The following is a 24,802-nucleotide window of genomic DNA, read 5'->3' on the forward strand; positions in this document are numbered from 1 at the left end:
AGCGCTGTATGTCACGGAGCTGCTGTCAGCGCTGTATGTCACGGAGCTGCTGTCAGCGCTGTATGTCACGGTGCTGCTGTCAGCGCTGTATGTCACGGAGCTGCTGTCAGCGCTGTATGTCACGGAGCTGCTGTCAGCGCTGTATGTCACGGAGCTGCTGTCAGCGCTGTATGTCACGGAGCTGCTGTCAGCGCTGTATGTCACGGAGCTGCTGTCAGCGCTGTATGTCACGGTGCTGATGTCAGTGCTCTGTATTACGGTGCTGCTGTCAGTGCTCTGTATCTCCTGCACCCTCTTGTTTGCCTACCCTGGTCCCTGACCTTCCCTCTCCTCCATTGCCTTCATTAGCTCCATAGTCCTGAATTGTCAGAACAATTTCCCAAATAAAAAAAAAATGCTTGTAGTTATCGATCCCAAATTCACCTCATACATGTATTATGCTATTGTCCAGGTGGTGGGACTACGTGCTACCCCCTAATAATTACCCCGTGGCCGCAAATTCGACCTAAAGGTTTGCGAAATTCGCCTCCCATTGAAGTCAATGGAGCCCGCGGCGAACGGTCGTTTTCGCGAACGTTTGTGTCCGTTCGCGTTTCGCGTTCGCGAAACGTCCCGTCGGAAGTTCGTCCATCACTAGCTCTGAACCAATAACCAGAGTGGGAGCGATAAAGGCAAGTTTGTTTCTCTCTGACATGTGCAACATGTTCAAATCTGTGGAAAAACTAACCATAAATGAGTTCCTGAAAAAAAAACAATGACATCTTTTCGTGCCCAACTATGTATGTAGATGTAGGTGCTGCAATATAAAACAAACAAGAAGAGCATGTGAATATGAACCTGGTGACCGTACCCCCCTATGTGTATGCAGTAAGCAAGCCCAAGTAACCTGTAATGCAAAGACAGGCAATTAAAAGCAAACACTCAGGGCTTAATGCGTACAGACCGTGGTAGGTAGAAATAGGAATGTAAGGTGAATGTGCGATGTATGACGTATGATTTACAGGCAAGAAGATTGTATGCACTACAATCACTTAAAAGGGGAACCTCAGCCCATATGGATCCATAGACGTGACAGATCCTGGTGTTTAATGCTTAACTTATAGCGAAAAGACACACAGAAACACACCTTGCTGTCCCTGAATGTAAACTTAGAATCCACTTGCAATAATATCATGACATATGCACCAAATCTGTCCGGTAGAACGTTTTAGCAGAAAAATGTGAGAGCGGAAGAAGGCCACTGATATTTGAGCAACAACCAACGTGAGACTACCTAAGTGACTGAAAATGTGTGGGGTGGTAACTAAGGTGGTGAGAGGCAGTGTGAATTATGTATTTTTTTCCCCTCAAAATGGATGCCGTGAGACCTCCTGAGGTCAGGGGCGGGTGAACCAGGTTATGTGTACACCATCACCCCTATACAAGAACCATGATGCAATGTACATGTGATGAGTGGCAACCCAGATGAGGGACTGTGATCACAAAGTTATGGAACTACAGGACTCAGCAAGACCAACATAGTGATGCCAGTGAGGCTCCCAGTTCCATGGCCGCTGATGATGGCGAGCCTGAACTACCACCATGGACGGGCTCAGTGAAATTACAGTACAGCTGGATATCAATGTGACTCTGTGATACCCCTAATACAGTTAAAACAACTTGGCCAAGTAGCTGCAGTATGCCTAGCTCTCATCCACCACTGTGCTCATGCCACAACACCCCCACACCTTGCCCCCCCCCCCCCAGCCAATCCCACACCGATCTCCTGCTATGAAAGATTTCTAGCGATACCATGGTTGGTACCCGTACCGTTGACAGAGCCACTGAGCTGTGTGAGAACTGGAGGAGCCAGAAAAGCAAAGCATCCACCCAGAGTGTCCCACCGCCATACCGGGCCTGAAAATGATGTAGCCCCCTGCTATCCTGTGCGAAACCTGGAAAAGCTAGCTGACGAGTGTGTAGGAAGTAGGGGAGGATTATAAGCCCCAGACTCATCCTACAAACTCAGGCTAGGCAATGGGCAGCCTTCTAATATACATACACACACACAGCGGGTAAAAAGTAATGAACAAATCAGTTTTTCTAAATATATTTCTAAAAGTGCCATTTATATGAAATTTTCACCACATGTAGGTAACAATCCATGCGATCCTTACATACAAAGAAGCTAATACAACTTAATTTAATTTCTGAACTTATTTATGTGTAATAAAATGAAATGACACATGGAGATTATTTCAAACACAAAGCCAAGGAAACTCTCTAAAGCCTCATACACACGATCTGACTTTTCTGTGGTGGCTTTTGGTCCAAAGGGCGTTGGACGTGAACTTGTCCTGCATACACACAGCAGAACATTTTCAGCCAACTTTCACCAAATCAAATGTTTTTTCAGGTCTTTACCGCCACCCTTTGGGCAAATTCTGCTATTGTCTGATCTTTAGCATTGGTTCTGAGCATGCATGTTTGGACTTTGGACTTTAGTCCTATGGATTTGTATACACACGATCGGATTATCCTCCATCGGATATTTGTTGTCGGAAAGTTTGAGAGCATGCACAGCGAACATTTGTCCATTGAAAAACCGAAAACAATTGTCCGTTGGAGCATACACACGGTCGGGATTGTCCAATAAAACAGGTCCGTCAGACCGTTGTTGTCAAAAAGTCCGATCATGTGTATGGGCCTTAAAGCTTCATGTACACGAGACATTTTAAAACCTCTCCTGAACCACGGAACTTCACAGCTCGTAACCAACATCTAAAACAAACTCTGTTGCGCCTCGTTTACATGCCAAGTTTGCATTTAGAAATTTTTTTTACATTGTTAATGGTTAGAAATGTATTTCCATTAAAAACGGCTATAAACAAAAACGCGGCTAAGCGCGAGTTACAACATTTATATGCATTTACAAGCCGCTACAGGCATTTGGCATTTCAAATGCCTCTGAACATCCGTCCTGAACACATTTTTTGATTTCCAAAAAATGTTTCTAATCTCAACTGTCTGGAAACTACTATAAAAAAGACTCAGTGTACATTTACCAACAGCAGTGTACATGAGGCCTTATGGTTTAAAAAATAACAGACCTGATACAGTGTGCCCTAACAGGAAAGGGAAGAGCCTTATGCTCCACCAGTTTGAGGATATACCCTGAAGTATAAGGTATGATATCTTCTACAAGGCCTTTCAGGAATGCTGATTTAATCAATCTGTCTAAAAGAGGCCAAAGCTATGAGGTAGGCTCATAGAGCATGTATTTCATCCAGACAGGGGAGAGCAAGCTTCCTTTTTTTTGTTGGAAAGCAGGACAGAGGGGAAAGGACAAAATTATGGTGAAGGTTGAATTGGATTAAGAAATTGAACCACCAAAGAAAGCCATAAAATTGTTGCCAACATCTCTGGTAATGTGAAGAATTGCAAACAGGTACCCCCTGGTACAGTGGGACTTTAAGTGTAACACATATAGTAAACCAAATTTTAATAAAATACAAAATATGATGAAATACATTTATTTCATGGAAAAAAAACAAATTTCAGGGGTTTTTGCATTAAAAAAAAAGGGGGAGGCTCACGTCAGCTCGCTGCCTAGTGGCACTGAACTAGAAGGGCCGCTCGCCTCTTCCAGAGGGAGCGCTGTATGCCAGGATCAGAGATGTAGAGTTAATGGAGAGGATGACAGCAAGGATTCAGGATTGCCTGGACGAGCATAACATGGTTTGGGAGCTGTGGCACCGCCGGGAGGAACAAAATTATCCGGAGCCTGGTACAGGATGATGTCACCCTACCCTCCCCCTTTCTTTAGGTGTCCTCTTGAGACCCACGTACCCACTCACTATACCAGTTGGAAGGTTTGGTTGATAGCACTTTAGGTAACTGTTATAATAACCTGATACGAATAGAAAAAAACATGGATAACAGAAAGACAGCGATTACATACTCAGGAAATATCAAAGCCATGTAACTCAATAGAGAAAGCCTTTATTATGTTTGTTGAAAGACCATTGCACTTAAACTGTATTTGATATAACTTTAAATAACCTTATTGGGAAAAAAAAGGGGGGGGGGGGAGGGGCAGAGGCATACATATATGTATATATATATATATATATATATATATATATATATAGCTACCTCATCAAATCCCCAACAGGTAGGGGACAAATAGGAGCTCACAAACATGCAGTATAGGCGTCAGCCCATATCTGACCTATGAAGCCAGGTAACATATACGTATATAGTATTAAAGAATTAAACTTCTATCCCCAGAAAATCCCATAGGGAGCAAACAAAGGGAGGGGTGACTACAGCAAAAATGATAGAAGCCCATAGGAACATTCCCAATTATCTCCCACAGAAACAATGCAGTATACAGGTCCCCCACAGAGGCACAAAGCCAAAGAAGTACAAACAGATAATTGCTGTCTGCAAACAAGCTCAGACTATATACCTCGTTATGAAAAGCAAGTAACATGGCTCTTCATGGAAGTAATACAGCTGAGGACACCAGCGCATGCACACTGCAGTCGCCGCTGCCACCTGCATGTCTGACAACACGCATGCGCGACATAGCCGAGCATAGGCCACTTAGCCAACTGTGCAAGTGCCTAGATGACCAGATTGGCACATGCGCAATAGGGTCAGGAGGAGGATCCCTCGGAGTGTGAATGCATGGTGCTCACTCATGTGATAAGGGAGGGTGTCATGCATAGGCGGTTCACCGACACACATAGGAGGCCACCCCAAGAGAAGGAAAGGACAGCCCAGGGTACACATAATGACCCCGATCATTGCCCATGTCTGCCCAGGGGTAGGAGGCCTTTGTGCGTCGGGTGGGAGCATGCCAAGGTGGCCAGAGAGCACAGCAGAACCACAGCCTCTGGTATAGCAAAAAAAATTGATAAAATAGAGCTAACACAAAATAGAAAGCTTGATGGATCAGTGTACTGATAGTACTAAGACAAAACCATATAGGGGGAATTAAAGCCCCCCTAAAAGAAGGAGAGAAGAGAGAACATGGCAAATCAATAAAGTATCTTTACAAGGCACAAATAGATGGATATATGTGATCATATTAAAACCTTAATATCCCCAGTATGGGGGTGATAGAATTGGAAGCTAATCTGATACCCCAAAATAACACCTAATCTCCGATGTCTGGTGGGGACCCAAAATCGGTCTTTCGTATCCTCCTGAACGGAATCCTTCCAGGAAAGGACAGAAACTCAACTGGCCATTGAGGCCTAGGGGAGAGGTTGCCCCAAGTTTCGCAATCCAGCGTACCTCACGTTGGAGCAAGAGCTCATTCCAGTCTCCCCCCCCCCCCCCCGCTGGAGCTGGGATGTTTGGGTATAAAACCATTTCTCCAAATTACTATCTGTATCATTAGTACGATACAGCCCTGTTTCAATGTCTAATTATGCCATGTTCTGTTAATGTTTTGATCTTGTGATCTTCTCTTTGCAAATTTCCCTGAAGAAGGGACTCTACGTTTTTTCCTGAAAAGCATCGGGCATAAAGAGACAACATCTTCATTACAGCACTCATTTCTACAGCAGCAGTTATTCTACTATGTTATGTCATGTTTTAATATGGTGATGTGTACACCGATTTTTTTTTATCCATGTATTTAATAAAATTTTGTATTATATATAATTTTGGTTTACTATATGTGTTGCCCTTAAAGTCCTACTGTACCAGGGGGTACCTGTTTGCAATTCTAAGGTTAAATTGGAAACCACTTTGGGAAGAAGGGAGGTCTTAGGTCACAAAACAGCTTTATTCATGTGTAAGACTAGGAAGAGCTCATTATAGGGATAAGGTCACTAACTCCAAGACACATCATGGGCAGATGATTGCAACGAGGTAGGCAACCTTGTGATTGAAATACAACCAGGGATATCCTTGATAGGATCAAAGTGGGACATTTCAAGAACAGAAAAAAAGTTATGTTCCCATGGCATCATTGAGTGTACAACTCAAGTGATACCCTGTAGAAAAGCTTTTACTAATGAATGCGAGGTAGCCAGTCTTTGGGAGAGACTGCCTAGAGCCAATATTTGACTTTTGATGGTACTTAAAACTCATTGTACCATGCAAACTAAGCCTTCCAGTTGTGATAGACGGGCTATATGGGAAGTCAACTTACTAGCTTTTCAGAGCATAGGCATGACTGAACCAAGTGTCAGAGAAGCAGGGTAATAGACTGGCCCCTGGTACAGAGGATCTGGACAATCCAGGAGGGTCCATGAAACTCTGCCAGGAGTCTCGAGTATGTCCAAGTATCACATCTTCCCGAGCCTGAGTGCAATGAGGATCACCAGTATGCCTTTCATATTTATCCTGCAAAAAAGGAGAAAGCTTTTTAGTAGGGACGAATGTAGAAGTTAAACTGTGAAGACCCAAGGGTCACAGGAACAAACCTGTCTGTTTACACAGGTTCCTTGATTTGTTGTGAGCGCAGGGTGCTGTGAGCAACATTGTTTTTAGGGGTGGGAGGGTTGGTTATATGTGGGCTTATGCACTGGGCTTTAAAGTACTTCTACTCATATTTATTATATATATATATATATATATATATATATATATATATATATATATATATAATAATAATAATAATAATATATATATATATTTAATATATATATATATATAATATATATATATTTAATATATATATATTTAATATATATATATTTAATATATATATATATTTAATATATATATATATATATATATATATATATATACACATATACATATATACACATACACATACATATATACGCATACACACACACACACACACACATATATATATATATACATACACACACACACACACACACATACACACAGGTAATTTCTTGATTATTTTTTGTGTAGTTTTAAGTTTAATAAACATTTTTACTAAAACTGGCCAGTAGCTCAAGTGGCGGCATCTCTTTCCACCAATTGCTTTCTGTTTTTATGACAAGCTTGTTGAACCTGGTGCCAGAAAATTCACATCTGGTGGACTTCACCTGCAATAGAGGTCTGGGAACCCCTTTCAGTAAAGAGACCTTTCCTCTGAATGCAGATGTTGACGACTGACAAAGTCAGCCTGCCAATTTCCACCCAAGGGAGAATAGGGAGTGCCTCTGTTTTGTGCCCTATTGATGGTTGATAGAAGCCACTGCCATGGCATTGTCTGACTGAATTTTGGTCAGGTGGCTATATAGTCAAGAGGTCAAGTGTTTTAGGGATAACGAAATCACCCCGAGTGCTGTGGATGTGGAGCAGAAGCCATACTTCCATGATCATCCACATCCCCTGTACCCCAGTTTCAGTGATGGACTGGAAATCCACCAGGTCAGGGCAAACCTTTTTATTTTATTTTTTTAATGCGATGATGGGTGTCTGCTTGTCCCACACAGGAGAAACAAAAATAACGGTCTCAATAACTGAAGGTTTGCATGCAGGTGCTTTTGCCTTCTTTTTCTGGGGTAAGAGGATACTCTTGTCTCTTGTAAATAATTTAATTGTCCAAGGAGTTATCCTTCAAAAGGCATCCCCACTAGGTGCTTCTTGCATTGTTTTGCCACAGACCAATATTTGAGCCAAATTATCCATATGTATCAAAAGATGACTCAGTCTGGATATTTGGCAGAGAAATCTGTTGTTATCTACACAGTAGCCCAAGGCTACAGAGAAGAGCTCCAGATGATGGGGAACGGATGGTTCCCTTAGAATGTACTAAGTCCCAAGCCTCATTTTTGAACCAGACAGCTGTGGTCTGACAGATAGGCATAGTCGCACTGGCAGGTTACATAGCAGTAATATCCATAGAAAACAATGCCTTGAAAAGGAATTCTAACCTCTTCTCCATGGGGTCCTTAAAGAAAAACACCAGGGACTTTACTAAAGCAGGAAATGGCCAGGTCCATTTTTTCATAAACCTCTCCTCAATAGAGCATTGTTGAGCGGAATTCTTGGGAGACAGGATTAGGCTACACACAGTACAAGACAGGCTATAGGAGTGAGTGTAGAAGAACATTTTGGCCAGCTAAAGGATAATTGCATAGGTATTCGGTTCCCAAAATATAGTACAATTTTACACAATTTTATGGGAGGATTGTTGTGAATATTAGAGTAGACTATTTTTGCTATCTGTGTCCTACTGGGGAAATTTCCTTTCACTTCCTGTCCCATAACCAAAACAGGAATTGAGAGGAAATCCCTCCAATGTAAAGGAATCCCTGGTTGTCACCAGGATATAAGAATTCTCCCCTAGAATATTTATCCATTTCTGTTTTGGTTATGACCAAAAATTGGAGCTTTTCTTTCCCTTTCACCCAGTGATGGTGGGAAATGAGACAAATAGAGAGAGCAAATCTCCCCAAGCAGTGGCCTTTGCAAGAACAAACTCACCATTCACTAAAGCAAAAGGAATTTACCAAAAATGCATTCAGATTTTTTAAAATTGTGCCAAGAGCAGTAAACCACATCATCCAATTGGATATTGGTTTACTGTAATAGGGGGTCGGTAAAATGCTATCTGGCACCAGTGGATGAATGCACTTTGCTTTAAAAGATTGCTAAGCATAAAACATTTCAGTTTGTGAAAGTCCACAACAGCATACAGTGTATCCATACCTGCATTGAAATAGTGTGTACATATATATTAAAAGTATTTTTTTACCGGCTTCCATAAAACAGAGCCACTGTAGATTGGTCAAAAGGAATAAAACTCAGTGTTTTGCACCAGTGTTTTATTGGCAAAATCATGAATAATCAACAACCTGAATTACATTGTGATTTTACAACGGAAAAAAAAAAAAATCAGGTTCATTTCACAGACTGCAACTTAATGCCCATGATTTGCAGAAACATCTCGGCTATAGCTCAGAACATTTAACAAAGGGTTTACACTAAATAATTACCTAGTGACTGACTTGAGGGCTTAAGATACGTGATTGCCAGGAGCAGCGAGTACAATAACCAAAATATATCAAAATATAACAGATTCAGTCAATGGCAACTCCTATAAGAAAGTAAGGTGATCTGTCATTGGATGCTAATTGTTGTACCGCTCTTTGCATCGTGTTATTAAACAACCCACCCCAATTGTGCATAACCCAGGACTTTTTATGTGTTAAATAAAATAATTTATAAGCTGAAACAGGCAACATTAAAAACAAATGGTGAGCCCTCTAGCTTCTAAGTGTCTAAAACTGTAAATTGGGAAATACTTAAACATTACAATACTTAACATTACACAAATACTCAGTATGGCCCTATAAAATGACTCCAACCTCTGTAGCCAGGGTCACCATTTCAGGTCTAATCTCCAGTTTTCCCAGATAAAATAAAAAAATATGCATTCAGGTGCATGTAGTCGGGATCAATCTCAAATGATCGCACAAGGCTTCATTCATGTATGATTAATCACTACACAATGGTACATGTGTGGCCTGCTCCATAAGGAACACATTTATTTGTTGCACCTGTGAGGCTTATTTATAATGCTGTAAAGGCTCTTTCATGCAGTAATGCTTACCATCCTCTGCAAAGTGATCTGCAGTGGATCACTTTTTAGAAGGTGGTATAGCAGTTACAGGCAGCTGGCTGGTGGTGTTCAGGAGGCACTACTGCCACCTCCCGATTTAGTTTTTTACTTTTAATTTTACATTGTGAGACTCTGCTGCAACTGCAAGCCAAGCATTTGGCTCGTGTTTGCGGTGCAGCCCCATTGATCTCAATGGGAGGAGACAGGCAGTGCTGCCGATCAAATTCTGCAGCCAGAGTTAAAATTGCCTCATCAGCCGTACAGCCATATTAGGCTTTAATGTTCGAATTCCAGTTGGCGGCAAAAGAGCTGTTAAAATTACAGCTCTATTGCCTTCTTTTTTTATCTCACCTTGGCCGCCAGTGTGAAAGAGCCTTAATTGTGACTTAACCGGTGGTGAATCAATAACCGTCATTCAAATACCTACACCTGAAAATTCACCTGCAGTGAAAGTTTGGTAAATGTCAGCTCACGGCTTTATAAATATCCCCCTTGTGATTACATCACTAACAACTTTAGTAGCAGGCTTGAGCTTCAAAAAGTCATAAGTAGCTGCAGACTATTCAGGTGATTACCAGCAAAACATCGAACCTCTTATAGCAGAAGATAAAAATCACTTCTACAGCCCCGGCCTTAAGTGGTTTAAAGTAACAACTTTGCCAGAAACAAAAAAGACACACACAAGTATTACGTTTTTTCAAATGTACATTGCCAACAAAACAAGTTCATTCACATAGCAATTTAAAAAGCATTAATTACGTGCACATTTCACCAAAATCAAACCAGATTTTAGTATTGGTGAAAGCTCCATTCTGATTATTTACTTTGGTTTAAAGTGGATGTAAACCCTCACATATACCTAGTGAAGTGAACAGCCTCAGATGCTACAGAGAGATGAAACATCCTCCTACGTAAGTTTTACATGTATAGCTGCTGTCTTCAGCTTTATATACTGTTTAGAAAGTGTACGTCCAGTTCGATTTTTCACTTCCTCATTCCTCTGTAGGAGTGGATTATTGCTAGACACTGAGTGCCTGAAACCGCTGATTGGAGGAAAGGCACACACCCCCTCCCCACACATGCAGAGTTTGCCTGTGAATAGTCTAGAGGTCTGTTAATTTATAGCAACCCTCCCTCGACACACACTTCTATCTCCTGTATCGGAGAGCTTGTCAAAAGTTATCAGGCTGATAACAGAAGAACAGAGCAGGAGAAAGCCATGGGACACAGTGCTTTGAAAAGAGATCAGAAAACACAGCAGATATATGTGCCCAGCTCAAATTTCATGAATCGGGTTTACATCCACTTTAAGCCCGATGCACATCACAAGATTTCTTTTTTTTTTCATTCAAAAGCAGATTCCCAAGCAGGTTGAACAAAAAAACCTGACAGATCGCTGTACCAACACGAATTATGTTGGTGCAGCAATCTCCCCCGCTATGATATTGTATTCACACACAGAGACCCTTCCACCCTGCCATAATACACTGATCAATCGTTGGCTGCAAGGGCAGATCGGTCACTGGTTTTCCAGGATGTCCCCACAACATAAGCCGGTCATCAGACCACCTTCCTTCAGACAGGCTGCTGTACACACTGCCTGAAAGCTGGCCACTTCCTGCTGAACCAGTTGATTTGTGAAAAGTGTGTACCCAGATTTAATGTGATTTATGCTAAAAATAATTCCAATTTCTAATTTTGAGCATTTAAAGCTCATCTAAATCCAAAAACATAAAACATTGCATCTGCATTCGTTCTCTCTTTTCAGGCCTTTTCCCCCTATTATTTGAATCTGGTAATGTTTCATATAACCCTGAAGCCCCGTACACATGGGTAGAATGTCGGGAGACATTTGGTGGTACAAACAATAGTGGCTGACAGTTTGCCTGTGTGTAGGTTGGTCTGTCTGACAGAAGCTTCTATCAGACGTACATGCTGGAAAACCAGCAGCCAACTGACTCCCGATCAATGCTCTCAGCCAATGGCAGACAGCACTGATTGGATTGTTCTGGTGCCCCCCCCCCATCAGAACACAGCAGCTCAGCGGAGATCGCTGAACCAACCTCGCATGTTTAGTACAGTGGCTCCCAACCGGAGCTGTCAGGTTTTTTTTTGTGCAACCCGAAAAAAAAAAAAAACGCAGTGTGTACCCGGCTTTACTGTCCCCAGATGTCTACACTCACTCCTTTGCATCTATGGAGGCAGCTAGGGATGAGCTCAGGTGTTTGAATCCTAGTACAATCCTACCCCAGTGTTCCCACCAGGAAGCGGTCACTGTACTGGGCCAATAACAAACGGCTGAGGCGCTCCCTGTGCCGCAGCTGCATATATGCAAGGAGTGCGTGTATACATGCGGCTGTGGGTCAGGGAATGCCTTGACCACCTATTACTGAGTACAGTGGCACCTTCCTAGTAGGATTGCTCAGGTGACTTCAGACAAGGATTAAAACACACCTTACCTCCTCTCTAGAGATGGCCGTTGTCACCTATGCTGGACTTCAACTACCCTGTTTCCCCTAAAATAAGACCTAGCGTGATTGTCGGTGTTGGCTGCAATATAAGCCCTACCACCCAAATAAGCCCTACTCTGTTTCCTCAAAAATAAGCCCTACCCTGAAAAGAAGACCTACAAGGACTTTAACTAGGACTTATTTGGGTGGTAGGGCTTATATTGCAGCCAACACCGACAATCACGCTAGGTCTTATTTTAGGGGAAACAGGGTATGTCTACCTCTCTTCATCTCCATTACATGTTAGGTAGATTAGTAGTTTACAAAAGAAAGAGAACAATGTTTTTGTTGTTTCCAGTTAACCTCATTGACCAGGACACTGCATTTCTGGAAAGATCCACATCATTTGGGGCTCATGTACACTTGCTTCGACTTCAACACACATTGACGGGTAGTTTACACTTGCTTCAAAACAAGGCTTCGGACAGGCTTCGTTAAAGCTCTCTGAATGCCAGCCAAAGCACCTGTCACTAAATAAAATGGTTAGCTTACAGTCTTATTTACACCCGCTTTTGCTTTGCTTCAAAAATTATACCCCATGTAGCTTCAGTAGTGCTTCAAAGCGTTTTCAAAGCCTTCATAGAAGTCTATGGCAAAGCTCGCTTGAAGCCCCACCAAAGACTTACCGAAGCTCCACCAGAGCCTCATCGAAGCACCAAGCAAAAGCAAGGTGTAAAAAGGACTGTAAGCTAACCATATTATTTAGTGATAGGGGCTTTGATTGGCGTTCAGAGAGCTTTAAGAAAGCCTGTCTGAAGCCATGTTTTGAAGCAAGTGTAAACTAGCCCTTTCTGTACTGCAGAAAATGTTTTCATCTTGAAAAATGAAAACTAATGCAGCCACCACATTTATGAAGTGTGAATCTGCAATGTATTACATCTTTGCTACACCTGGGTTTTAGTTATCCTTCAGCCTTTGGTTTTCAGTACTTAGTAAGGTGTAATATTCAGCTCAGTTTTTCCTCCCCAGTCATTTGATTACCAAAGAAACTTGGCTATGTGAATGAAAACCTATTGATAAAGGCACTTGCAGGTTCAGTAGTGACGGCTATAGACACTTCAACTCTGACTCTTAAATATATAACCCTATATTAGAAGAAAACATTATATGAAATGGTGATCCTATTTGCAGGTCATGAAAATAATAGAAAATAATACTACTAAAGGGTCTTTGGATTGTTGCAAATCCTGTTTGACATCATTATTCATCATGACAAGACGCCCCTGCATCCTCACCCAATAGGGCAGTGCAGAACATTCATTTATAGCAGCCAGACAGATTTAAGATCAACATAGGATGAATTCTGATCGATTGCTATGATGTCACAGCACATTTTGTTAACTGATCTATGCAAAAATAAAGCAAACCTGTATGAAACACACAGTATATGTGTAGATTGCCGTTGCTGAGCTCACAGTTTTTTTTTTTTTTTTTTTTTTTTTTTTTTAACAGTCACGTGGAACCTCATTGGAACTAGTATGCAGACAGGCTCATAAACAACCGTCTACTTTGGAGCCCAGGACATCCAATTTTACAGATACATTCACAGACTTTCTATATTTCTAGAGTCCAGCATGTTAAAGGCACATCCGGCTTAGAGTCCAAATTCTGCTCTGTACCTCCAACATCCTTTATAGCAGTATTAAACCCAAAAGCAAACAATACATTGCAGCTTCTTAGATGTGATGGCTGCATTCGGGTTCTTTTCTAGGCTTTCTTTCTTTTAAATGTCACCTGGTTTTCTGTCCAGTAAGTCTGTTTTTCAAAAGAACAAGCGCTTCTGCCACTGTAGCAGTTACAAGGATGAGACAAACTATCACTGATAGCAGTGCTTACAATAATCAGCTTTTTATATAGCCAAAACCTTTATCCCAAAAGGAAAAAGTGGTTTGCTGTAACTGCCTATAAAGTATCAGCTGGAGTTTGGCTTTGGTTTATTACTGTATTTAAATCTGCTAGTGCAGCCAACACTCCCCTCCCCCCCAGACTGAATTCTGCTTTCGAAAGGAGTCTCTTGCTCCTTCTTCCAGACTGGAGGCACACAAAAAAAAAAAAAAAAAAGAAGCATGTTACTGGCCAGATCACCAGGGGAAACAGAGGAAAAAAAGCCTAAAGGAAAAAACAAATGCAGCCACCACATTGGATGATTGGTAAGCTGCAATATCTGTCTGGGACTCTCCTCCTGATTGGCTGAGACACAGCATTGGCTCTAGTGGTTGATAATCAAAGTCAGTTAGCCAATCAGGAGAGGGGGTGGGACTGAACGACAGTTCCCTGTCTGAATGGACACACTGAGCTGCAGCTTGGCTCAGGTACCTCCATAGCAATTTGTAAGCTGTGGGGGCACTCGACAGGAGGTAGAGGCAAGGATCAGCAAAGAGGGACCCAAGAAGAGGGGGATCCAGGCTGCTCTGTGCAAAATCCCTGCACAGAGCAGGCAAGTATAACATTTGTTATATATAAAAAAAAAAAAAAAACACTTTAGTATCACTTTAAAGTAAGGCCTAGCTCTAAAGCTGGAAGGCCTAAGGCATTGGTTCTCTACTCGTGTCCTCAGGACTAAAAGGCCAGGTTTTATGTATTACCTTGGGGAGATGCAGACTAGAATACTGCAATCACTGAGCAGCAAATGATATCACCTGTGATGTATTTCAGTTATTTTGCAAACTTGGCCTGTTACTGGGACCTGAGGATAAGAGTTGAGAACCACTGGTCTAAGGCATCTAAAAAAATTTTTTTGTTACTGGTAATGTATTTATTGCGGGGAGCAGTGCCAAAGTAGAGGGACCTTGTATTTTAATTTACACTTAAAAATCACCAAACAGTCAAACATTTAAAAGTAACCATTCATTCAGGTTAAGGCTGTCTTTACACCTATGCGCATAACACTTTGTATGTTACAATGGAATTTGATCTGAGCATGCGTGGCACTTTGTCCGATCGGAATTCTCTACACATGATCGGACAAAGTTTTATAGCCAAGCTATCAAACTTGGTCCGTCGGATATTCTGACGGAAACAGTCCGATGGAGCCCACACACTGTCGGATTATCCGACAACATGGCCTGAGCGAACATTTTCCATCGGAATGTCCGACAGTGTGTACAAGGGCCAAGAGTACTGCTGCATCACACATCATCAGTGCACCCACACTGCAAATGAAATGCATAATGCAAAAAAAGACTGCAACTGTAGGCAGACAATAGTGGCTACAGGTATATTATATTACCTTCTGGAGGTTCACAGGAACCCCGATGATTGGAGAAATCTAGTTTGACAATAGCACCTGAATCTGTGTTTTAATCCCTTCTGCCTACTGTAGTCACTTCTGGTCAGTGAAGAGGTCTGGTCAGCCAGTAGTGGTGTGTGGGAGGAGAGCCCATAAGTCACCTAGGGGGTCCCAGGAAGCTCTTCAAACTAGGCCGACAAAACCTGTGTTTTATCGGAATTTTAAAATAAAGACATGTTCCAATTTAAATGAGCAAATTTAAATGTTCCAATTTAAAAGAGCTACTTATATTGGTAAAGTAGAGTATTAGAACTGGTGAGAAGTTGTGAATAGGTGACCTACAAGTACAGTATTTGACACTTTCCAGTTCCTTTGATTGTTTTTTGCAGCTATTTAGTGCAGATATAATTTTTTTTTTTTTTTAATACAAAAAGGGACACACAATTAACATCCTAGGAGGACTGTGCTGGTGTTCAGAAAATTACAAAGATAAAAAATACTATCCACAGAAGATGTAATACCTTTTGCATCAGATACATATATACTACAAATAAAAGGGAAAAAAAGGAATACAATCTATAAGAAGAATGCTATTGCTAAATGTCTAACCTACTCAAAAGCAGTCATAGCGGTTGAAAAGCAAAAGGGCAAGTAAGCCTAAATCGCCATTTAATTTATAAAAAAAAGAGAAAATAAATTGAGCATATTAAGAAAAAGAGACCAAAATAAGCCTGCTGAACATCATGTATGGTCCCTGCTCTTACCTTTACCCTTACTGATGGAACCCACAGAATTCTCATGCAAAGTTCAAGTTACTGAAGAAATCAACTTGCACTAAGCTAGGGAAGCATACTCATGTGCATCTTAGTTCTAGTAGTAAGTTAGAGTTAAAAACTGGCACCTTATAATGACACTTTACTTATTGCTTTTCTTGCTCAGCCCCCCTTCTCGGGTACACTGTCATAGCCAGACCCTGGTCAGTCTTTTTCAGCCCAAAATTACTTAACACAGACCAATTGATTGAAGGCTTTGCAGAATTCAGAGGCAGATATGTCTAGTTTTATAAAGATTTAAAAACCTTCAAGAAGACCTTGTAAATACCATTTACCTTTTTAAACAAGGCTTATGTTGGGTTTACTGGTTCTTTAAAGAGCAGATCCATCCATAATTGGTTTCTCCATTTTTAATAATACAGGGAAGGGTTCTGTCCCAACCAGATCTGTATTGCTGTCTGATACCTCAAAGGAGAGACCTCCCATAGGGGTACTAAAGACTCTAATGTGTAAAAGCTGAGATACTCAAGTCACTAGTCAGATATATTCTTTGCATATTGCTATAGAATCCATTGAGAGAGAGTATTACCTGCCCACTGGTATATTCTTCTTAGTAAATTGTAGATCATTTTTAGGCCAACAACAATGGTAGCTCAATTAAATATCTGTGCTCAGACTGCAGTGAATTTGTCAAAGATATGGAGTCACCTCCTCCTCCAGCGAGGTCCCAGGAACCAGTACAAACCCTATGGAGAACTGTCACCACCAATTCCATGGTTGGAGTCACTCTATAACTCTGCAGCTACATAAAAAAACAAAAAAAAAAAAAAAAAAAGTGTGTTCGCTGCGTTCTGACACAGATACATTTCCAGCAAAGCCACTATTCTATATGGCCCCTAATAACATATTTTACAGTCATAATCATCAATGTGAGATAAAGTTAAGTATTCTGCTGCCTTCTTACACACAGTTGTATCTACTACATTCTCAAAATGTCTCTCTTCCTATTGAAAACCGTCAACAAAACCTATCCAGTTTGCAGACAACTAGCTGGACACCATTTACAGTATTACAAACTATAGATATTGGCGAGTCAATCTAATTAGATTAATTTGAATCTTCTTCTTTCCACTTAAAATGCATTTATTAAAATAATGAATTTCTGCATGGAGTACAGCAGTAAACCAGTCTGTATCGGAACTATTGTCAGTCTGCACATCTGCTTGTTCATCAGGAAATATGGTCCTGGGCTCGTCTTGGCACAGTTAGCTGCTCATAGGTGGGGAGTGTGTTACTTGACAGGTTGTTTTCATTATTTAGGGAATTACTTCTGTGCGGGGTTCGGTTTATTGGTTGACCTCCCGGGTGACCGGTAACAAGATGGTGAAGCATGTCAGTTATGAGATTCAGTTTAAGGTCCATCTGGGTTACCTGGAGAGAAAAAAAAAAAAAAAAAACAACACTGGAATCTCGCAATGTATAAGGACAATGATAGCACACCTACTTACTGCTCCATAGACATCACAACATTTTTTTTCCTTTCAGAGATGATGCAGTAACCATGTCAAAATTATGACAATGTGATACTTATATTGTTTTTAGGGGATAGACATGGAGTTATTTTTAAATATTGTAGAAGAAAAATAAACAAAACCCTTTTCCTTTTACAATCTGAGAAGTGTTAGTGTTGACGCAAAGTATAAAACCAAATGCTGCAATTTGTCCCATTTATCAGGACACTTAAAGCGGGATTCCACCCTAAAGTGGAACCTCCGCTGATCGGATCCCTCCCCCCCTCCGGTGTCACAATTGACACCTTTCAGGGGGGAGGGGGGGTGGAGATACCTGTCAAAGACAGGTATTTTCACCCACTTCCGGGCATAGACTCCCGTGGGAGTCTACGCCATTTCCTGCCCTGCCGCGCTGTCTGCTGGGACACACACGGGTCCCAGTGACAGCGCGGAGATTTCCTATTGCGCGGCGCGGCTCGCGCATGCGCAGTAGGGAACCGGGAAGTGAAGCCGATTCGCTTCACTTCCTGATTCCCTCACCTAGAATGGTGACTACAGCAGCCGAGAGCCAAGCGATCGATCGGCCTCGGCATCGCTGGAACCCGGGACAGGTGAGTGTCCATTAAAAGTCAGCAGCTGTAGTATTTATTGCTGCTGGCTTTAAATTTTTTTTTTTGGTGGAATCCCTCTTTAAATCGATATTAAACCCTCAGTTTTAAGCACTTTCAGCAGCTGATTTAAGATTTTTTTAATCCTCATCTACAGTATCTCACAAAAGTGAGTACATCCCTCACATTTTGATAAATATTTTATTATATCGTTTCATGTGACAACACTGAAGAAATGACACTTTGAATGAATGAAATACTTGTATAGCGCACAATGCGAACTGAATTGCCTCTAGGCGCTGCTTTGCTTTAATGTAGTGAAGTAGTGAGTGTACAGCTTGCATAACAGTGTAAATTTGCTGTCCCCTCGAAATAACAACACACAGCCATTAATGTCTAAATCTCTGGCAACAAAAGTGAGTACACCCCTAAGTGAAACTGTCCAAATTGGGCCCAAAGTGTCAATATTTTGTATGGCCACCACTATATTCCAGCATTGCCTTAACCCTCTTGGCAACGGAGTTCACCAGAGCTTCACAGGTTGCCACTGACTTTTCTTCCACTCCTCCATGACAATATCACAAAGTTGGTGGAGGTTAGAGACCTTGCACTACCCAACCCTTCCATTTGAGGATAGCCCACAGATGCTCCATAGGGTTTAGGTCTGGAGACAAGCTTGGCCAGTCCATCACTTTCAGCTTCCTTAGCAAAGCAGAGGTCGTCTTGGAGGTGTGTTTGGGGTCATTATGTTGGAATACTGCCCTGCAGCCCAGTCTCTGAAGGAAGGGGGATCATGCTCTGCTTCAATATGTCACAGTACATGTTGGCATTCTTGGTTCTCTCAATGAACTGTAGCTCTCCAGTGTCAGCAGCACTCATGCAGCCCCAGACCATGACACTCCCGACACCATGCTTGACTGTAGGCAAGACACACTTGCCTTTGTACTCCTCACCTGATTGCCACCATCTGAACCAAATACGTTTATATTGGCCTCATCAGACCACAGGACATGGTTCCAGTAATCCATGTCCTTAGTCGGTTTGTTTTCAGCAAACTGTTTGTGGGCTCTCTTGCTCATCTTTAGAAGAGGCTTCCTTCTGGGATGAAAGCCATGAAGACCAATTTAATGCAATATGCATCATATGGTCTGAGCACCGACAGGCTGACCCCCCCACCCCTTCAAACTGTGCAGCAATGCTGGTAGCACTCATACATCTATTTCCCAAAGACAGGATCTGGATATGACGTTGAGCATGTGCACTCAACTTCTTTGGTCGACTATGGCGAGGCCTGTTCTGAGTGGAACCTGTCCTGTTAAACCTCTGTATGGTCTTGGCCGCCGTGCTGCAGCTTAGTTTCAAAATGTTTGCAATCTTCTTATAGCCTAGGCCAGGGGTGCCCAACCTTTTGAAGAGTGAGGGCCACTTAAGTGACTTAGAAACCAGTCGCGGGCCACAATGAGCAGATGACAGTTCTGCATATGCAAAGCAGACAGACACAGCCCATTCTACACTATGGGCCCTCTCATCAGATCAAATGGAAGGGGACACATTCACTTTTCATTTTTTTCAGCAGATCACATTGGAAGGAGGCAGGGGTAAACGGACACAAGTCTGTTTACATCTGCTGCTCCATAGAGGTGAATGGAGGGTCTGATTGGGTCAGACAGATCATGTTAAAGGGGCCTAAGGCTACTTTTGCACTGATGGTCTGCGGTCTACCCCTACCTGTGGCTTTTCTGCAGGTTAGCTGTACTTTGCCTTAGAATTCTATCATATCCTGCAGGTGTTGTGCACTTTCTGAAAGTGCACCAAACCCAGAGGTAAAACCAGAAATCTATGGCTCAGTGCAGGTGAGTCACAGGTACACTGCGCTACACCTGTGGATCAGTGTAAAAGCAGCCCAGTAACCACTGCAGAACAGATATGTCCATATATACACTGTGATTTTAGTAATAAACTTGCTGTCACAGGCAGAGTGCATTTGGTATCACTCCACCTATGAGAGGAGCCGATGCTATACAGTAAGCATTGGCTTATGTGGCTCTGCAACTGTTTGCTTTCTCTACTGCTGGCTTCATTCACAACACTAATGCTCTAGCATGGCGGGTAGGCAACCTGCAATCTGGGCTTGCTAACACACCATCCCAGAGCAGGAGGTCGCGGGCCACATCAGAGGGCTCCGCAGGCCACTGGTTGGACACACCTGGCCTAGGCCATCTTTATGTAGAGCAACAATTCTTTTTTCTGATCCTCAGAGTTCTTTGCCATGAGGTGCCATGTTGAAGTCCAGTGACCAGTATGAGAGAGTGAAAGCGATAACGCCAAATTCAACACAACTGCTGCCCATTCACATCTGTAACACTAACTAGTCACATGACACCGGGGAGGGAAAATAGCCAATTGGGCCCAATTTGGAAATTTTCACTTAGGAGTGTACTCACTTTTGTTGCCAGCAGTTTAGACATTAATGGTTGTGTGTTGAGTTATTTTGAAGGCACAGAAAATTTACACTGTTAAAGAAAGCTGTACCCTCACTACTTTACATTGTAGCAAAGTGTAATTTCTTCAGTATTGTAATATGAAAAGATATAATAAAATATTTACAAAAATGTGAGGATGTACTCACTTGTGTGATACTGCATGTTCTAGTTTAAGTTGGTGCCATGTCCACCTCACCAGGTTTCAATTTTCAGGATGGATGAAAGAGAATTTTAACAAATCATTAAGCGGGAAAGTATTTGTTTTGTGGTGCTCAATGTGTTAAAAAGTATAACTAAAAGGCAAACTTTTTGTTGTTGTTTTGGACAGAGTGGAGATGGATTACAACCCGTCAGATTTTTGCCGTCTGTGCCCCCGTTAAGGAGACTCACCCTCTCTATGTGTCCTGTTTACTATCATCATTAAAAGTGAAAAGACCCAAATTTTGGGTTGTCCCCAAAATAATAGACCTGCTGGTCCCTAAGGTATTCCCTTAGCTTGCAGAGATTTCCTCTTACTTCCTGTTTGGCTATGGGACAGGAAATTAAGAGAAATCTCCAAAATGGGACACAGATGGCAAGAAAAAAAAAAATCTGACGGGGTTATAACCTGATATTGCTTTACTCAAATTATATAAAAACTTGTTTTGCCTATAGTTCTACTTTTAAAAGAGAAGAAGGATGGACAATGCTTTTTTGCTTGTGTTATTCTGTGACCCAGAATCAACCAAAGTCACATAGCCACTCAAGACTCAAAGTATCTCAATCAGAATTGTTGGGATCCACCCCGATGCCTGATTGGCAGCTGGCTCAACCTTTCGGTTCACTCCAGCTGCCCCCACCCCCTCGCCAGCCTGGTGCTCCAGTGAGTGCTGGAGGGGCAGAGCAGAGAGCGATGCTCAGAGCTGAGTAAGAACTGTGGGATCAGCAGTCATGTGATTGTTCAGTTCTCGGTCTTAAGCTGGCCATGCATGGTTCAGTTTTGAAAAACAGATTCCCACATACACACATTCAAAGTAGACAAGGGAATCCTCCTCGGTTGGTCATTGTATTCTGACAGCTGAGGAGTCAGCAAAAGGCTGGAGCACTGATCAAACTACAGTTTTCAAGCCAGTTTATGAGCGGTTGATCGATAGATCGACTTCTCATGAATGTAAACAGCCTAAACAGATCGAAATTCAGTCTGTCCCTGCTGAAACAGCAAATTTCGATCCATGTATGGAGAGTATGTATGTTTAATTTTTTCAGTTCTCACACTTCTCTATTAGGATTAGAAATGCTGAGGGTTCAATACCACATTAAGTTGTGTTTTTGGTACAAAGTATGGGAAAAGTGAGACCCCCCCCCCAAATTTAAGCTACAAAATATATTTCAAACTGAAAAAAAATAATAAAAGCTAAGGCAGGCAAAGCGTTAGTAAAGGCCATTAAAAAAATTCTAGAAGTTAACCACTTGCCGACCGCCGCACGACGATGTACGTCGACAGAATGGCACGGGCAGGCATATGGGCGTACATGTACGTCCCTGCCTTCCCGCGGGTGAGGGGCCCGATCGACCCCCCCCCAGGGCCAGCGGTGGTCGGATTCCGTGCAGGAGCGATCCGGGATGAGGGGGCGGCCATTCATTCATGGCCACCCCCTCGCGATCGCTCCTGACGAATGGAATTGCAGCATTGCATCACTTCCTCTCCTGTAATGTAAACACAGGCAGAGGAAGTGATGTAATCTCTCCTCCGTGTTGGTCTTTTTCGTTCCGGCACCGAGGAGAGAGGATCGGTGAGTTGCACCAACACTACACTACACAGTAGAACATGCCAGGCACACTTTCACCCCCCCTTCACCCCCCGATCACCCCCCAATCACCCCTGCACCCCCAGTCACAGTGACACCAATTGCATTTTTTTTATTTTTTTATTATTGCATTGGTGTCATTTGTGACTGCAATAACGGTTAGGGCAGTTAGGGTTAGCCCCCTTTAGCTCTAGGGTACCCCCCTAACCCCCCCAATAAAGGTTTAACCCCGTGATCACCCCCCGTCACCAGTGTCACTAAGGCTGGGTTCACATCGCTGCAGTTTATGAGAACGGATGTGATTCGCACCGCACTGCAGTGCAAATCACATCCGATCTCTGTGCGATGCGAGTTCAGCCATACAGATAGAATGGCTGAATTCGCATCGCACCCGCCGCAAACTCGCACGGGACCCTTTTTTTGGTCCGCAGCAGAATCGGATTGCATGGGTGTTCACACCATGCGATCCGATTCCTGTCCGAGTTTGCAGATCGCACTGCGATATGCGAACTGATCTGGGGGTGTCATTAACATTTCACTGACACTCCCAGCAGTTCGCACAGGGCAGTGTGAACTGCCGCCGGGAGGCATGCGATGCGGGAACCCGCCGCGGATTCGCGGCGTTCCCGCATCGCTCCAGTGTGAACCCAGCCTAATAAGCAATCGTTTTTCTGATCGCTGTATTAGTGTCACAGGTGACGCTAGTTAGGCAGGTAGGTATTTAGGTTCGCCACAGCTTTTTATAGCGCCAGGGACCCCCATATACTACCGCATAAAGCCCCCTGATTGCCCCCTAGTTAACCCTTTCACAAGTGATCACCATATAACTGTTACAGGTGACGTTGGTTAGTTATTTTTTTATAGTTTCAGGGCACCCGCTATTTATTACCTAATAAAGGTTTAACCCCCTGATCACCCGGTGGGTGATAGAAGTTTGAGGGTCAGATAAGGTCTGCGTCGCCCCAGGCAGCGTCAGGTTAGTGCCAGTACCGCTAACACCCACGCACAAAGCATACACCTCCCTTAGTAATATAGTATCTGATCAGATCTATATTAGCGTCGCCAGCAGTTTAGGTTTCCCAAAACGCATTGTTAGCGGGATTAGCCCAGATACCTGCTAGAACCTGCGTTTAGCCCCTCCGCCAAGCCCAGCCCACCCAAGTGCAGTATCGATCGATCACTGTCACTTACAAAACACAACACACATAACTGCAGCGTTCGCAGAGTCAGGCCTGATCCCTGCGATCGCTAACAGTTTTTTTTATAGCGTTTTGATACAGTCGCTGACAGCCTAGGTGCTTTTTTACCTGTGAGTCTCACTAGTGTACCCCTAAATTTAGGGGTGTCTACGTTCCAAAAAGGGGTCATTTGGGGGGGGGGGGGGGTTTGTGCCAGTTTGGCATTTTATGGCCTTCAAAACTGCGATAGGTAGTGAGGAGTGAAATCAAAAACTTATACCCTTAGAAATCCTGAAGGCGGTGCTTGGTTTTCGGGGCCCCGTACGCGGCTAGGCTCCCAAAAAGTCCCACACATGTGGTATCCCCGTACTCAGGAGAAGCAGCAGAATTTATTTTGGGGTGTAATTTCACATATGCCCATAGCATGTGTGAGCAATATATCATTTAGTGACAACTTTGTGAAAAATAAATAAAGTTTGTAATTTTCCCGCAACTTGTGGCAAAATATAAAATATTCCATGGACTCCACATGCCTCTCAGCAAATAGCTTGGGGTGTCTACTTTCTAAAATGGGGTCATTTGTGGGTGTTTTGTGCCATCTTGGCATTTTATGGCCTTCAAAACTGTGATAGGTAGTAAGGAGTGAAATTACAAATGTACGCCTTTAGAAATCCTGAAGGCAGTGCTTGGTTTTCGGGGGGCACCGTACGCGGCTAGACTCCCAAAAAGTCGACCACATGTGGTATCCCTGTACTCAGGAGAAGCAGCAGAATGTATTTTGGGGTACAATTCCACATATAACCATGGCATGTGTGAGCAATATATCATTTAGTGACAACTTTGTGTAAAAAAATAAAAAAAAATTTTTTGTCATTATTCAATCGCTTGAGGCAAAAAAATGAAATATTCAATGGGCTCAACATGCCTCTTATCAATTTCCTTAGGGTGTCTACTTTCCAAAATGGGGTCATTTGGGGGGGGGTTTTGTACTGCCCTGCCATTTTAGCACCTCAAGAAATGAGAAATTCCAGAAAATGTACCTTAGTTTGTAGATGTGACAACTTTTGCGCAAACCAATAAATATACAGTTGGAGAAGAAAAAAATTCTGTGGCAGCTTAATATATAGCAAAAATTTTCACTTATGCTGTAAAATTGTTAAGTTGCATCAGTCATTG

The 24,802-nt window shown here is 42.6% G+C and overlaps 1 protein-coding gene across 3 annotated transcripts in view; it reads right to left on the reverse strand.

Moving 5' to 3' along the window:
- Positions 1-8,733: 8,733 nt before the first annotated feature.
- KCNQ1 (potassium voltage-gated channel subfamily Q member 1) overlaps positions 8,734-24,802 on the reverse strand; it is a 202,200-nt gene continuing 186,131 nt past the window's right edge. For all 3 annotated transcript variants that reach the window (XM_077460779.1, XM_077460780.1, XM_077460778.1), the window contains one exon: positions 8,734-17,490. In XM_077460779.1, the coding sequence (XP_077316905.1) occupies positions 17,290-17,490 (201 nt within the window). In that variant the 3' untranslated portion in view covers positions 8,734-17,289. The remainder of the gene's footprint in view (positions 17,491-24,802) is intronic.

This window comes from Lithobates pipiens, unplaced genomic scaffold (genome assembly GCF_037356315.1).
Source record: "Lithobates pipiens isolate NorthernLeopardFrog02 unplaced genomic scaffold, aLitPip1_a1.2 Scaffold_10, whole genome shotgun sequence".
Classification (NCBI taxonomy): domain Eukaryota; kingdom Metazoa; phylum Chordata; class Amphibia; order Anura; family Ranidae; genus Lithobates; species Lithobates pipiens.